General features: G+C 35.2%; 3 protein-coding genes across 4 annotated transcripts; 2 read left to right on the top strand and 1 right to left on the bottom strand.

Moving 5' to 3' along the window:
* The first annotated feature begins 3,708 nt into the window (after window positions 1–3,708).
* On the top strand, window positions 3,709–4,320 carry LOC110931133. The gene has a single exon (XM_022174543.2). The coding sequence runs from the start codon at window positions 3,709–3,711 to the stop codon at window positions 4,318–4,320; it is 612 nt and encodes a 203-aa protein (XP_022030235.2).
* Window positions 4,321–10,151: 5,831 nt separating this feature from the next.
* On the top strand, window positions 10,152–13,381 carry LOC110877325 (adenosylhomocysteinase 1). 2 transcript variants are annotated; one of them, XM_035974644.1, is made up of 4 exons: window positions 10,153–10,269; window positions 10,324–10,569; window positions 11,029–11,394; window positions 12,302–13,379. In XM_035974644.1, exons 1-4 carry the CDS (start codon window positions 10,225–10,227, stop codon window positions 13,046–13,048), a joined length of 1,404 nt encoding a protein of 467 aa, XP_035830537.1. In that variant the 5' UTR covers window positions 10,153–10,224; the 3' UTR covers window positions 13,049–13,379. The 2 variants fall into 2 exon arrangements, with proteins under 2 accessions (XP_021981166.1, XP_035830537.1); XM_022125474.2 differs by having other exon boundaries at window positions 10,152–10,569; window positions 12,302–13,381.
* Window positions 13,382–15,611: 2,230 nt separating this feature from the next.
* On the bottom strand, window positions 15,612–16,473 carry LOC110931125 (protein RALF-like 24). The gene has a single exon (XM_022174534.2). The coding sequence runs from the start codon at window positions 16,331–16,333 to the stop codon at window positions 15,965–15,967; it is 369 nt and encodes a 122-aa protein (XP_022030226.1). The 5' UTR covers window positions 16,334–16,473; the 3' UTR covers window positions 15,612–15,964.
* Between the last annotated feature and the right edge of the window lie 712 nt (window positions 16,474–17,185).

The following is a 17,185-nucleotide window of genomic DNA, read 5'->3' as shown; positions in this document are numbered from 1 at the left end:
CAATTTTTGATTAACTGTGTCGGAAAACTTATTTCCCGATGGAGATCAGAAAACAAGATGGAACAAATTTGTCCCTAAGAAAGTATTATTATTATTATTATTATTATTATTATTATTATTATTATTATTATTATTATTATTATTATTATAGTGTTCAAGCAAATATTATTATTGTATATAGATACGTAAGCATTAACATAAAAGATAATATATTTGTTTAAACCCAATGATATATTCTAAAACCTTTAAAATCAGCACCTTAATATATTCATTTATACAAGTTAAAATGTTCAGAACCAGCTCATGTTACATGGCCAAAAAAGTAAAAAAAGATAAAAGAACCAAAAAGTAGAGAACATAGATCCAGAACCAGATCTCAATTTAAATAATAAAAATATTGTATAAACTAAGAAAAACAGACTGTCGGTGATTTCCTTTGAGAATTGTTTTTGTAAAATATCCCAATTTTGCCGGATGTGGTACGGAGATGCGGCTAACATGTTTACATGTTACATCTTAACTTTCCAATAAATGTAAAGGGTGATTGTAACTTGTAACCGCATTATGAATTTAGTTATCTTGATTCGGGTCATTGTTATAATAAATGGACTATGTTCATGTTACAACATTAAAGAAAGACCGATAGAGGGACTCAAGGTCATAGTCTTGATAACTATCTTCAAAATATCAAATATCAAGTCAGTATGCTATGCTAAATCTAAGATGTAAACATGTTATATGTTGATATACATTGTAATATGTTTCATGTGAGTGTTTAGAGAGACGACATTAGAAGTCTATCTAGAAAATGTTGAAATAACAGAGAATAAGGGTGTTCTTTCTTCGGTAGAGACATGATATTGTAATATACGTTGTACACATACACTAATATGACTACATGGTTATACGTATCATCGTGGTTATCATAAGTTAATTCATTCGTTTTCAAAAGTATACTTTAACCCGGAAAGGGTATTTTATTTATATAATCTTAAAGAGAAATATCGGTGGACATTCCTTCCCCCAAACTTTTCCAAATTTCATTTTTACCTCCTCTTAGCCCCTTAAGTTTAGAAAGTGTAATTTTCAATCCTTTAATTTTTTATGAGCTTTGTAAAATGTCACTTTCACCACCTCGAGAGTATATAATCTGACTTTTCGTTAATGTCTTTGTTTGTGAACTTAAAAATATTAATTTGTTGTGCGCTTATTTTTATATACGTGTTGGTATAAATTCGAGTTGGTATACGTTTCATTGTTTGGAAACTAGTCGGGTTAAATATAATACATTTCCGTGCTTACTTTTTTTGTACGTTTCAATTTTGTTGAAATGATTCAGGTCAAATACAATACATCTTGATTGACGGTATAAATTGACGTAAATTTTATTTAGAAACGAGTCAGTCAAATATAATACGTTATCACGCTTACTTTTTATGTACGTTTTTGCATAAATTTTGTTTGAAAACAAGTCAGGTTAAATATAATACATTTTGATTCGTCGATTAAACTCGAGTTTGTTTACATTTCAACATAAATTTAGTATACTTTTTCGTATAAATTCGAGTTTGTCTACGTTTCGAGTTGCCTACGTATGAGTCGGGTCGCATATAATAAGTTTTGACTTGACGGTGTAAGTTCGAGTTAGTCGGGCCGCATATAACACGTTATGATTGTACAATAGAAATTCGATTTACTTTACGTTTTGATGCAATTTCAATGCTTATATAAGTTACATTGAGTTCAATCGGATACATTGAAACACTTGTTTTCATATGATTAACGCGTCACATAATGCTCGGACTAATCAATTCGATGTTTGCGATATATCCGCGCCTCAATACCCGTTGGTTTTATTACTAGTTACATATTATAACGGGTATGAACACTAATTGTATTATTTTTAGATTATTAAAGTATACCTTACATTAACAAGTTTAATGGACATATTTTTGTTTTTACCGCTCATTTACATTTACATTAACAAGTATAATGAATTCATGGACATGTAACATGTTTTTGTTTTTACCGCTCCTAATAGAGCGTATTGAATATTTTATGAGCCTTTTTTACGATAATCAAATCAAATGTGGAGTACGATAATATAAAATTGATATCTAGTTTATTTATAATACATATCTAGTTTATTTATAATACATTTGAAACAAATCAAATGTGGACTACGATTAATATAAAATTGATATCTAGTTTATTTATAATATATTTAAAACGTTTATAAAATCAGTTTATAAAATTAAAAAAAATGTTTATAGGTTAAGGAATACAGGGTAGGGATATGGTAAAAAGTGTTTAAAATGTGAGAAGGGTAAGAAGTGTTTTAAACCATTGGATATTTGATCTAATGGTTGAGATCAATAGGGTATAAAGATGTAAATTGTGTTTTAATTAGAGGGACCTTATGTAAAATTGAAGGGCAATAGTGTCTTTTTCAATGTTTCAAATATGATAACCGTATCCTACACAACCAAAAACACCTACATTCACTCCTTTTTTCTTAAATATCGGAATTAATAACCAATATCTAAATCGGAAGCCTCTTTGATTTATATAAGATTCAAGGCGTGGTGTTTTACGTTTAGAAGAAATGTAATCAGATTCATGGCGTGGTGTTTTAAAAAATATGGATAAATTGACTACGATTCATGTCATGGTGTTTTATCTGGAATCCAGAAAACACCATGACTTGAATCATAGTGTTTTATCTGGAGACATTGTTCAATACAAAACATGACTATGATTCAATACAAAACATTCCCAGATTTTAAAACACCATGACTATGATTCAAGTCATGGTGTTTTATCTGGACAATCAACACAAAACATTCCCATATTTTAAAACACCATGACTATGATTCAAGTCATGGTGTTTTATCTGGAGACATTGTTCATGGCATGGTGTTTTAAACATCTGGAGACATTGTTCATGGCGTGGTGTTTTAAAACATCTGGAAACATTGACTATGATTCAAGTCATGGTGTTTTATCTGGAATTCAAGTCAGATAAAACACCATGACTTGAATCATAGTCAATGTCTCCAAATGTTTAAAACACCACGCCATGAACAATGTCTCCAGATGTTTAAAACACCACGCCATGAACAATGTCTCCAGATAAAACACCATGACTTGAATCATAGTCAATGTCTCCAGATGTTTTAAACACCACGCCATGAACAATGTATCCAGATGTTTAAAACACCACGCCATGAAAAATGTATGATTAAAAGATGTCGCGATTAAAAGATGATGAAGAAGATAAAACAATCAGATGTATAAAATCGTAAAAACAAATATGTTTCCTAAAATTTCTCCTAATTCAAAATTCGGTTCAATCCCTATAAAAACTCATCGCCAGTTTTTTTTGGCAGTTATATTGGAAATCAATTAAATGATAAGAATGTCAAATTACTAATATACCCTTTTGAATTAATTAGGCTAAAGGACACTTGTCATTCCCAAATTATTTCTCGCACTTCTCACAAAAGTTCCACTTTGTACAGGATCCTCTACCAAGGAATACATATCATCACGATAACTTTAATATAAGAAAATCTTGTGGGCGATAGAGTAAAGAAGGTTGATCAAGTGATTGTTGCTTCTTGGTCTTGGAAGAAGCCTCTTTCTACGGCTGAGGAGATGGTTTAGTTTTAGGCCTTGATGTCTGTTGTGCAACAGACACAGATCAAGATGGGCGCAGGCTTATGGAGGTGGGACGACGATCCTGGTGGGTCGTTTTCGGCTGTGGCAGTCAGGAAGTGGCTCGCGGCTTCGTGCCCAGGTGTAAGTAATCCAAAACTTGACTGGTGTAAATGGGTGCCCATTAAATGTAACATTTTTATGTGGCGTCTTATGTTGAATATGTTGAAATGGATTCCAACCAAGTTGGCGTTATTGAGAAGGAACATTAACGATGAAAATACTACTTGTGTGTTATGTGGGGATGGTGAGGATGAGGGAGACCATATTTTTACGGGTTATGCGTTTTCGATGAGCATGTGGAATGACGTGTTAAGATGGCTTGGGCTGCCAAACTATTTTGCTTTCAGTGTGAGCGATATTCTTGATATTCACAAGGTGGATGGGTTATCGGCTACACGCAAACATATTATTAAAGGTATGGTTATGGTTTGTTTTTGGCGTAACTGGAGAGCTAGGAATGATTGTATTTTCAACCAAAAGATGGGCAATGTAGTGGAGGTTGTGGTTGAGATTAAAGCCTTTGGATTTCTTTGGTTTTCGAATAGGTATAAAGATTTTGTTAACCATCGGAAAGGTTGGTCTAATGTAATGTTATTGTAATATTTCTAGTGGCCTTCTTCTCTCCGCCTTGGAGAGTCGGAGGTTTTCTCGTGTGTTAATGAAGTTCATCTTAAAAAAAAAAAAACTTAAAATTATTTATTAAAATGATCAATTAAATAAACTATACAATCGATTGTTAATAATCCATTAACCGATAATAATTCATACTTATAATGTGAACAATGACACTCTTAACTTTCACTTTCATTAAAAAAAAAAACTTTTTTTTTAAACCGTTACTTTTTTTTTCCCTTAAATACTTACACCCTCAATGATTAAACCTTGGTCCAAAAACTACTAGTGGGGCAGTATTTTTTGTCTAGTGAAAGTGAAGAAGTAACTTCATTTGTCGTAGCTTTTATTTTTGTCGTTTAAAAAGATTTTCAACATTTCGATTAAGATAAATAGTAGTCAATTGTTAATTGGAACAGACACAACTACTAGTGGGGCAGTATTTTAAAAAAAAATATTAAAAAAAAAAGGTCCAAAAACGCCCCCCCCCATTACGCTAGGCGTGATTTTTGAAAAAAAATTGAACTTGGCGTTTTAAAAAAAACGCTGAAAATTGCTTTGGGCCAAGAGATAACCGTTGACAACGGTCAATTGTTTAATAATTTTATTTTTTTTAATTCCAAAATTTACCCACTATATAAATAATACCCACTTTTTCCTATTTTTTATAAAAAAAAAATCACACTTTCTCTCCTACTTCTTCTATATTTTATACAAATATGCATCCATTCCGACCCCCCCTTGGTGTCCCCGCAAGACCCCTTAACCCGAACATAACCCAACCGCAAAACCTGTATAACCTTCAAGACATGGACCCGAACTTTTTAAACTACGCGGCTTACTTGAGTGGTGCCACTCCGTTCATGCCTCCCACCTTCGGCTATGGTCAACCCGGCAGGTCGCAACCTTCACAACAACAAGCCGAACCCGATGTTGATGTCGATGTCGTGCCGGAGACGCAACCCGAACCGGTGCCTGAGAAATCGAAACGCGGCAGAAGGTCGCATAAGAAGAAGGAAAAGGACGAACCTCGACGTATAAAAACTCACCTTAAATGGACGAAGGAGGAGGAATTCACGTTGACTCGGGCGTGGCTCGACGTTTCGGAGGACCACGAAACTTTTTATATTTTAACATACAACTTATATTTTTACTTTTATTTTTAACATACAACTTATATTTTTACTTTTATTTTTAACATACAACTTATATTTTTACTTTTATTTTTTTCAATTTGTAGCAAACTTTCAAAAGGGCCCCGTTTCTTGGGATAGGGTTCGTGCACTCTTTTATAGCACGTGGGGTCAAGGCGAACATCGGGACAAAGATTCCATTTCTAGCAAATCGACCGACATCAACAACAAGTGTCATGCCTTCCAAGAAGTGTACCAACGTAACTACGATAATCGCTCGAGCGGTGAAGGTGACGTCGGGGTTTTAACGAAGACTTTGGACGAGTTCGAGAAAACGAAATGCCCTTTCCCATACTATAAGTGTTGGGATCTACTACGAAAAAGTCCAAAGTGGGCGCTAGTAGGTACCATGACGTCTAGTAGTAGACGTCGAGCTAAACGGTCAAAAACGTCATCCTCCGTTGACCCTGAAACACCGACATCGGATGCCCGCAATGTCGATCTAAATGAGGTGGTGGACGTTGACGAGGAACTTGAAGAAGAGTTGACCCGACCGCCCGGTAGAAGAAAGGATAAGCGAACTAGGAAAAAAACGGTGGAGTCGTCTTCTGATCTCGAGTTGAAGGAAGACTTCGAGGAGATGAACCGTCGTCTCCAAAACATTCGCGACCTCGGCCACCAACGTTATGAGATTATGAAAGAACGAGTGGCCGAAACAAAAAAGTTTAACGAGATGCAAGAGGCGAAGCAAATGGAAAAGGACATTGAGTTTTTGTCCAAACCGATCGACTCTAGATCATCTTCTTTTTTTTAACTTTATTTTTTTCGGTTTCTTTATTTTCTGTTTTTTGTTTTCGGTTTTTTTTTATTTCAAGTAGTGTAATTTTTATTTTAAATTAATGAAGTTATTTATGTTTTATATTAAAAAAAAATAATTGTGAAATGATTGCATAAACGTTATTGGGCATTATTTGCACTACGCCACTTTTTCAATAATGCCCCATGCTGACTGGACTGCCACGTGTCGCAAAACGCCCCATGGTGGGGGCATTATTTGGCTTAACCACTACACATGGTCTTAAACTAAACTGAAAGTGAAAATTATACACACCATTGTTTAGGCCATGCGTAGTCATAACGCCCCTTTGTGGGCGTTATGCGACACGTGGTGTGACACGTCAGCAAGGGGCTTTTTGGGGCGCTATGGGGGTTATACCGCCGGGCATACCGCCCACTACGCAAGGACTTAGAGTGTTGTTAAATACACCCAAAAAGTCAAACTTTTTTTACTTTTACCTACAAGTCAAGTCATTTCAGTAAACTTTTCAACATTTTCTCATAAACCAACTTTAATGGAATATGTTTTCATAAAGCAACTTTATTTCGTTCTCTTTCCATTTAATTTTTCCTTTTTTTAATCGTTTTCCATTTTCTTTCTATTTCAATTCTTAGTTTTGTTTTTCATTTTAAAACTAAAATCTTATATTATTATTTACTTTTTTTATTCTTTTTATTATTTAAAATAATTACAACTAAACAGTTGCTTAAATTGTTTCTTTCCTTTTATTTTATAATTTAGAACTAATGAAGTAAAGACGCTTTGGAAATATTATAGCTATATTTTTTAGATTTTTTATTTTAGTTTTCATGGCGAATAATTTAAAACAGACAAAGTTTTCATGGCATACTCTTGTGATTTGTTTTTTTTTTACGGTAAAGGAAAAGTTTAACAAAATATAATTAAAGAAAGGTACCCGATGCCTACAATCACGCCTTATTGGAATTTTCGCAACATTAGCATGTCTGCGGCTGGATGGGAGACCATGTATAAGTGGCGTCTAGAATTATATACCCAGCTTTATCGTCGTGTAAATGGTTTTGTCGATCTAAGTGATTAATTGTTTTATTGTTTGCTCGTTTACTTTTTTATTAGATGAATTTTTATTTATTTATGATGAAGTTTTTCACTTTCGTGTTTATAATAAAGTGTCTTGACTATTTATTTATTAATATTGCTATTAATACTAATAATAGTATAACAAAATATAAAAAAGTAACAAAAGTATTATAAAATTAAATAACATAAATAACATAATTATTACTTTTGACTTTATAATAAAACATAATTATTACTTTTAATTTTATAATAAAATAATATAATAAAGTAGTTAATCATTACTAAATTTAACTTTTGAGTATATTAATCATTATCTTGGGTATATTTATCACGGGTTGAGTTATAATACAAAATATTAAAAAAAAAGAAGGGTAAGAAGCCATCAGAGAATGACAAGTGTCCTAAGAGAAATTAAATGAAAATGGTAATTTTTTCTACAAGAGGAAAGAGAATATGCACATGAAAGTCACATACTATTTTCCCCCCAATTTTTAAATGTCCGTAACTTTTTTATACATCATTTGATTTTAAAAAAAATTATACCACAAAATCGAGCGTTTTTTTTATCTTTAATATGAGTACCATATTGTTATATTTTTCAAAAATTTTTTTTTTCAAAAAACCAGATGCATATTACACAATGGACATGATGTAAAACACAATGTAAAGTAGATCAAAAACACAATCAATGACAACAGATAAAGACACAATTGACAACATACTAAAACACAATGACCATAACGTATAACACAATGGCGATAACATATAACACAATAAGTATCAGACTAAATAAAAACACAATTGATGACAACAGATAAAAGACACAATTAGGGGGTGTTTGTTTTTTCTTCAAACATCTTCAAGGGGGCTGATGTCTGCAGGCGCGCAGACGTTACCCTTGAAGACTGTTTGTTTTTTTCTTTAAACAGATCTGAACTCAACTTTTTTCATCTTAAAAAATAAGCTATGGACCCCTTACTTAAAACATCTTCACACCTCCATCTTCTCCTCCCTCAAACATCAGCCCCTCCCACCGCCGCTCCTCCTCCTTCTCCGACCTCCCTCTTCTCCTCCGGCGACCCACCTCCTCCTCCGGCGACCTCCCTCTTCTCCTCCGGCGACCTACCTCCTCCGGCGACCTACCCCTTCTCCGACCTCCCCCTCCTCCGGCGACCTACCTCCTTCTCCGGCGACCTCCCTCCTCCTCTGGTGACCAGCTCTTTCTCCGACCTCCCTCTTCTCCTCCGCTGGATCGAAGCGGAATGTGAATGTTTCGTCATTTTTGATGTGCTTCAGACCGGTATCAACTTATAAAAACAAACAGTCTTATATTTTCAGCTTGCAGATCTTCAGACCACATCTTCAGTTGCAGACATAAAAACAGATGAAATCAGCTTGCAGACAATTTATGTCTGCAAAAACAAACAACACCTTAATGACAGCAGATAAAAGACACAATGGAGAGCAGATGAAGACACAATGGAAAACAAACTAAAAACACAATACACAACAAACTAAAACACAATGAACAAAGATAATAAAAAAATTGAACAAATTATAAAACACAATGGACAACATATTAAAACACAATGAATAACATATTAAACACAATGACCTAAACTAATAACACAATTTATAGAAAACCTAGATATAACACCATCTTCATTGTGTCACATATTGTGTTATAGGTTCTTATAAAAACGCAATGGATAGAACCCAAATTAATATTGTGTTATAGGTTTTGATAATAACACAATGTATAGAAACTCTACTGACCAAAACCCAGTTAAAAGACACAATGACCCGAACCTTTAACACAATGCAAAAAAAAAACCCAGTAAAAATGATTTTTTTTTATTTTTTTTTATATGATAATATGGTACCCATATTAAAGATAAAAAAACGCTCGTTATTATGGCGAATTTAAAAAAAAAATGACGTATGAAAAAGTTATGGACGTTTTAAATCGATGAGGGAATTGGCATGTGTCTTGCATCTGGAGAGAGAAAATCCATAAATATAGGATTCTATTTATGCCCTTCTATTATATTTTTTTTCCTACAACTAATCTCAACTCTCCATATCTAAGATCAATGGACTAAAATCGTTCTTACCCTTCTTATTTATTCTATCATTTATATTTGATTCTAACCCTATTTATCACACCCCATTGTTTACTTGTACTAATATCGATTCCATCACTCCCACTATCCAATCAGCAAATGCCATGTCATCAACCATATTTCCATCACTAGTGATAGAAATGGACTAGGGGTGGAATCACTAGTGATGGATTCCATCACTCCCACTATCCAATCAGCAAATGCCATGTCATCAACCATATTTCCATCACTAGTGATAGAAATGGACTAGGGGTGGAATCACTAGTGATGGGGATTCCAATATACAAGTATTAATGCACAATGTACAAGTCATACCCTATAAAACTCAAAACTTCAACGCGTGTTGGTGGTAACGCGTTTATTTTACCACGCGTTTTCAAGTGGTGGCGGCGGTGTAGCAAATGCCGATAACGCGTTATGGGTGGCCGATCACGGACCACCCCGGGTCCTCTTATTGAGCGATGAATAAATTATGAATTATAGCTTGTATCAAGCTCTCTCTTAAAAATATCTTTGTACGAAAATTATCACACTTCTTATTTTAAGCCCACACAAGAGTGGGTAATTGGCTAAACAATTATATTTTCATCCAGGTGGGACCCACCCCCACACAGATCAAATCTCAACCGTCAATCACCACACATAAACCCTATTTATACCCCCTCCAATCCCCACTATCCTCTTTGTACCCACCCCTCTTGAGAGCCTCTAAAACCAGATCTACAAACTCTTCTTCACCATGGCTCTCACCGTCGAGAAAACCTCTACTGGCCGTGAATACAAAGTCAAGGACATGTCCTTAGCCGACTTCGGCCGCCTCGAACTCGAGCTAGCCGAAGTCGAAATGCCCGGACTTATGTCCTGCAGGACCGAATTCGGCCCATCGCAGCCCTTCAAAGGCGCTCGCATCACCGGTTCACTCCACATGACTATTCAAACCGGTGTCCTTATCGAAACCCTTACCGCCTTGGGCGCTGAGGTCAGATGGTGCTCTTGCAACATCTTCTCCACCCAGGATCACGCTGCGGCCGCTATCGCTCGCGATTCGGCTGCTGTGTTCGCCTGGAAGGGGGAAACACTACAGGTATTGCATTATAATGTTATTTTTAGGGTTTATTAGTGTGAGTCCTACACAAACATTATTATTATCACTTTAGACTGCCTCGATCCACTGACATTCATCCCTGTGTCGCTCAGATTCGTCTTTAAATTACAATCCCCTGAGTTTCAGCCTTGCGGAGCCCAGATTTGTTAAGTTATGCAAAAAAGCTGTATAACGGTTATGAACTTATGATCCACTGAGATTTAGCCTTGTGTCGCTCAGATTTGTTAAGTGATGCAAAAAAAATCTATATCTCGTAAATCGTTGCGATCCACTGAAATTTAGCCTTGTATCACTTCGATTTGTAGTTATACAAAAAAATCATATATTGCAAGAAAGCATTCATTAATATTTATATTTGTACGTGGTTCTGATTCGTGGTTATACAAAAAGATTTATATATTGCAAGAAACCATTTGTTGATATTTATATTTGTAACAGGAATACTGGTGGTGTACTGAGCGTGCTTTGGACTGGGGCCCTGGTGGTGGTCCAGATCTGATTGTTGATGACGGTGGTGATGCTACTTTGTTGATCCATGAAGGAGTTAAGGCTGAGGAGGAGTTTGAGAAGACTGGAAAGTTGCCGGATCCTACCTCGACTGATAATGCAGAGTTCCAGATTGTGTTGTCGATTATTAAGGAAGGATTGGCGACTGACCCGAAGAAGTACCACAAGATGAAGGAGAGATTGGTAGGTGTGTCTGAGGAGACTACCACTGGTGTTAAGAGGTTGTACCAGATGCAAGCTAACGGTACTCTGTTGTTCCCTGCTATTAATGTCAACGACTCTGTTACCAAGAGCAAGGTATGGTTCATTGTTCTAGATCTTGTGTTAGTTGTAGCATTGGTTGTGAATTAGCTTGTTTTTGACCTAGATCTGTTGCATTTTAGTTGATAATTGTTTGCTTTGAACTTTATTGTGTTAATTGGTAGGTTAAATCTACACTCACTAGTAGTAGGATTTGTTGTAATATGTTTGTTTTTAGAGGAATTTTGTCGAACAGGTGGTGTACACAAATTTAGTTTGATTTCTGGTTTAGATCTATTACCGATAACTGTTTCATTTGCTAGATCTTATTTTACATGTACTAATGCCTGTGAATTACCATATTTCTGACCTAGATCTGATCAATTTGAACTGTACTGTTGTACATATTGGATTGAATCTGCACCAACTAGTAGTTGATTTGTGTTGGCATGTTTGTTTTTAGAGGATTTTTATCGAACAGGCGGTGTGCACAAATTAAGTTTGTTTTCTGGTTTAGATCTGTTACAGATATCTGTCTCACATTAATGGAGTATGCTGTAATGTAGCTAGGTTTGGTATTATATGTACTAATGCTTGTGAATTAATGCATCTCTGGCCTAGATCTAATCAGTTTAGTTGATAATTCTTTGATTTGACCTTTGCTTTTTTATATTTTGGATTGAATGTGCACTCACTACTCACTAGTAGTAGGAATTGTGTTGATATGTTTGTTCTTAGAGAAATAATATCAAACATGTGGTGTGCACAAATTTAGTAGGCGTTCTGGTATTGCATGTACTTATGCTTGTGAATTACTGTATTTCTGATCTAGATCTGATCAGCTTAGTTGGTAATTGTTCTATATGATATTTAGTTTGATATGTATAGGTGGTGTGCACTATTGTGATTTTCTTGATCTGAATTTCACTGTAACTTATAACGTATGTGTTCAATTTTGTTACAGTTTGACAACTTGTATGGATGCCGTCACTCTCTCCCTGATGGTTTGATGAGAGCCACCGATGTCATGATCGCTGGAAAGGTAGCTGTCGTCTGCGGTTACGGAGATGTCGGAAAGGGTTGTGCCGCCGCCATGAAACAAGCTGGTGCCCGTGTCATCGTCACAGAAATCGACCCCATCTGCGCTCTCCAGGCCACCATGGAAGGACTCCAAGTCCTCACCTTGGACGACGTAGTTTCCGAAGCTGACATCTTCGTCACCACCACTGGTAACAAAGACATCATCATGGTTTCTGACATGAAGAAGATGAAGAACAATGCCATCGTCTGCAACATCGGTCACTTCGACAACGAAATCGACATGCTTGGACTTGAAACCTACCCCGGTGTTCAAAGAATCACCATCAAACCCCAAACCGACAGGTGGGTCTTCCCCGAAACCAAGACCGGCATCATTGTTTTGGCTGAGGGTCGTCTCATGAACTTGGGTTGTGCCACTGGTCACCCCAGTTTCGTGATGTCGTGCTCGTTCACCAACCAAGTGATTGCCCAACTCGAACTGTGGAACGAGAAGAGCACTGGAAAGTACAAGAAGGAGGTATACGTGTTGCCAAAGCATCTTGACGAGAAGGTTGCCGCTCTTCATCTTGGAAAGCTTGGAGCTAAGTTGACCAAGTTGACCAAGGACCAGGCTGACTACATCAGCGTACCAGTTGAGGGTCCATACAAGCCTGCTCACTACAGGTACTGAGCGTGTCGGTTTTTTGGGAGGACATTGTTGGTTCCTTTTCAAGATACAATTCGAGTATGTGTTAGCGTTTAGTTCTGTTTGTTACTTTATCGGGGGTGTTGGCAAGAAAGAAACCGACTGGTTGTTTCTTGATGAGACGACTGTTTATGTTGGTTTGAATAAGGGATCTGTGTGATGGTTGTGTGGACTGTTTTGTAGTTGTTTTTTTGGTTTAGAGGTTTTGCTTGCTATGGCTTTTGCTTCTTATTTCATTGAGAAAAAAAGAGTAATTTTGTGCACCAAGTATTTGAATTTTATAAAAAATCTAGTTTGGCAAGCCAAATTCAAGACGTATATTGTGGGTTCCATTTGTGATGACTAATTTAAGTGACTGTGATAACAAGTGAATGAACTCTTTTTATGTGTCGTTTTCGATTGGATACATCATATCTGACTTGGTAGAGTATCCTAACATTGAAAGCAAATATGATAACTACTACTAGTTTAGTCTAGTTTTAAACATAGTTGATGATTCCGGGTGAGTTTGTACAATTCAACTTTGAGAAAATTGTGTAAGTAGATGTTTCGGATATGGGCGTTGATGCTTCTTATTGTGAGTCCGTGATACAGTTTTAAACATTGTTGATAAGTTGTAGTTTACACAATACGACTTTGGAAAAAAATACAAAAGTAGACAGTTTTCAGGGTGTCACACAAGAGGACGTTAATGCTTATAGTTATGACTTATGAGATACAGTATGTAGATCTATGGTCTTGATTCCAAGAAACACGAGTGAAAGTAGGTAAACGACTATGAACTCATATGCCTTGTGTTATTTGGCATGAATTTATAGGTATAACACATTTGGGACCTAAGAAAATGACCACTTTCGTAGTTTTTCCTTTAGTTATGTCGCAAATTTGATGCTTAGCATAAAACAAGTTTATGAATAGTTCTATTAAGTTACATTACATATCACAAAAATAAAATAACATAAAATAAATTAAAATAAAAACTAGCCACAAAATCAACTATGAAATAAAAAGGTTAAAAAGAGAAAGCAATAGAGTAATGTATGATAAAAAGGTTAAATAAACGTAAAGAAGACCCAGTTGGGTTATTTTTTTATTTTGTTTTTTCTACTTTTAATTTAATCTTTTTTAGTTTAAAACAAGTTGTGCATGTTTATTAGTCTAATGATATACCCTCAACTGTTAATTAATTTTTTTAATCTTATCTTATCTTGTTTATTTTGTGCATGTTTATTAGTCTAAAAAACACTTTAAATGATTTGTTCCTAAGATATTAGTTTTCACAAGCATCTCAAATCTTGTACATTCCGAACGTACCTAGGCCGAAAACATCTCTGACATATCAAAGCAAAGCGTTAATTCACCAATTTCCTATCAAGAATGCTGCTTCATGAATCGTCAATTAGCCTATTACTGTATGTCATACACTCATTCTAATACCATGCTTTTGCAATTTTTTATGTTTATTGCTATAATTTTAATAGTCGTTTTAAAATAAATCTAGTTTACATTATTTAATTTGTTAAGGCCTAAGGGTGGGCATACTTTTTTGTAGCTCGGCCGGGGCATCTGATTCTTTAGGACCACCTCTGATCTTTCCACCTCCACATCATCCCCAAATTTCCCCCCGATCCACTCCGAGCAGCCTTACTATAATTTTCAGTCAAGGAGCTTCATTTGCGACGTAACCTTGTGGTAAGACAGAAATGATTACAAAAATAAACTACCTTTTGATTTGTAATTTGAACGAGTATGAATGAGAATGAAGACGTGACCCGTTTATCGCAAAATAAGTTTTGATACCGTTCGACTTTTTAAAGAACTTTATTTTTATAAAAATAGTTAATATATCCTTTCAACATTCGATATCTATACAAGGCATTCGTCGAATATCATATGTTATAAGAACATATTTTGTTATAATCATTGTTTATATCAACAAGACAAACATGAGGACACACACACACTTGTACAAGAGTATCCGAATACCAAGATCAAGCTATGTTCATCATGTCTTATAAATGATGTGAATCGATAGATTTTCATTCTAGGAGGGTGGTTCGTGATAAGTAACAAGATAGCCTAACAAGAGGACAATGATCAAAAAATCATCAAAATGGTAAAAATTGACAACAACAAACATGTCAAATAATGTTCCTACCTTCCAAACACATACATGTTTTACCATGATCATACATTCCTATACTTTGTCTAGAAGCCCCAATAAAGCATTTTAGTACATACACACTATGCCCACCAAAATATCTTGATATGCACAAACACACATTGCCCACCTAAAGATTCTGATACAGAACATTCACATTATGCTCACCAAAAGTTCTTGGTATTGCACATTCACAGTATACCCACCAAAAGATCTTGATATACCACATTCACACTATATACCCCCCTAAAGATCCTGATCCTGGACCGGATTCGTTCTCATTTTGTATGTTACATTAGATACTATTAACTCTATAATACACGTTACACATCGACGAAACATACAAAACGAGGCATAAATCTCAACCCATACATATTATAAGGTATTATCCCCCTATTTTGAGGGTCATAAACAAAACACACATACACATTACATGATACATTCACCTTAAAAGCTAAATTAGCCTACATTTGATCATAGTAAAGTGAAAACACATAACCTCTCAACTCATATTATAAGGTATTGTATCCCCCTATTTTGAGGGTCATAAACAAAACACACAAATACAAATACATGATACATTCACTTCAAAAACTAAATTAACCTACATTTGATTATACCGAAGTGACAACATGAATGACCACCCAAGTTAGCATCAAACAACCAAAAATCAAGACTCCAAGAAGTAGAACCATGGATACCTCAATTCCAACCAAGTTTAAAACTTTCACCACATAACATCAAGTATTCATAGCATCTCTAGCACATCTAGTGATAACTTCACACCCTCTATTATAAGGGCTCGCAACCCCTTTACCATTGCAGTTGTAATATGAAGCACCAGGTGTACCACAAGGTACAAGATCCCTCTTCAATGTCTCATAACTTATATACTTCTTCTGCACCATCAACACTCTCCTGCTGCTTTCAGACTCCATCATCATCTCATCTTCTGCATACTCACCTATCTTCCCACTGCAAACCCTCTTCACAATGGGGTCAAGTTCATTGCTTTTTAGCAAATTAGGGTCCAAGATTGAAACCCCAGATGAAATCTTGAAGTGGGTGTGTAAGAATATGAAGAAAAATGGTAGAAAGATGGATTTCATCAGGGGTTTTGAGGGGATTTTTGTTGGGAATTTGGGGTTTTTTTAAAAAGGGGAGATGAGGGTTGAAAGGGGTTAATGAGGGGGTATTGAAGGTCAAAGGTTATCTCACCTAACACAAAGAGAAAAATGCACGCATAGAGCTGGATCCAATATATACACAAATTCTAGATTGCTGCTAGTGCTAGCTGCATTCATGATTTAACATGAAAAAAGTTGTTGTTTATACTTTATATAATATATAATAAATAATAATGGGAAATTATCAAGTTATAAATACTTTTAGGAGTATACTGTCAAAATGGTCTCTGATGTTTGGTCACTTTTTTCACTTTAGTTTAAAACTCATATCTTTTGAATCTGGGTCCCTGTGGTTTCAATTTTGTTGTCATTTTCATTCGAAATCAAAATCTGATCAGATTTTTCAGTTAACATCCATCTTTTCTATCTTTTTCCTCTCTTTTAATGAAGGGTAAAATGGTCTTTTAACGTTTTATTATAACAAATTAAAAAAATCTAACAATTTTACCCTTCATTAAAAGGGAGGAAAAAGACAGAAAAACTGGATGTTAACTGAAAAATCTAATGAGATTTTGATTTTATATGAAAGTGACAACAAAATTAAAACCACATGGACCCAGATTCAAAAGGTTTGAGTTTTGGACTAAAGTGGCAAAAGTAACCAAACGTCAGAGAGTATTTTGGCAATTTACTCTTTTTTTTAGTTTTAAATTGATTTAATAAGATATTTAATTTCTTTTTAGATAAAGGTTACAAAATCCATACTTTTCTAAACGTCCATGATTTAAAAAACGTAGCCACGTAAATAGCCGTTCAAATTGGCCTTCTCGTTCT

This window comes from Helianthus annuus, chromosome 1, assembly GCF_002127325.2.
Source record: "Helianthus annuus cultivar XRQ/B chromosome 1, HanXRQr2.0-SUNRISE, whole genome shotgun sequence".
In the NCBI taxonomy this organism is placed as follows: Eukaryota; Viridiplantae; Streptophyta; class Magnoliopsida; order Asterales; family Asteraceae; genus Helianthus; species Helianthus annuus.
Note: the sequence above shows the minus strand (reverse complement) of the source record. Positions and strands in the feature narration are given on the sequence as shown.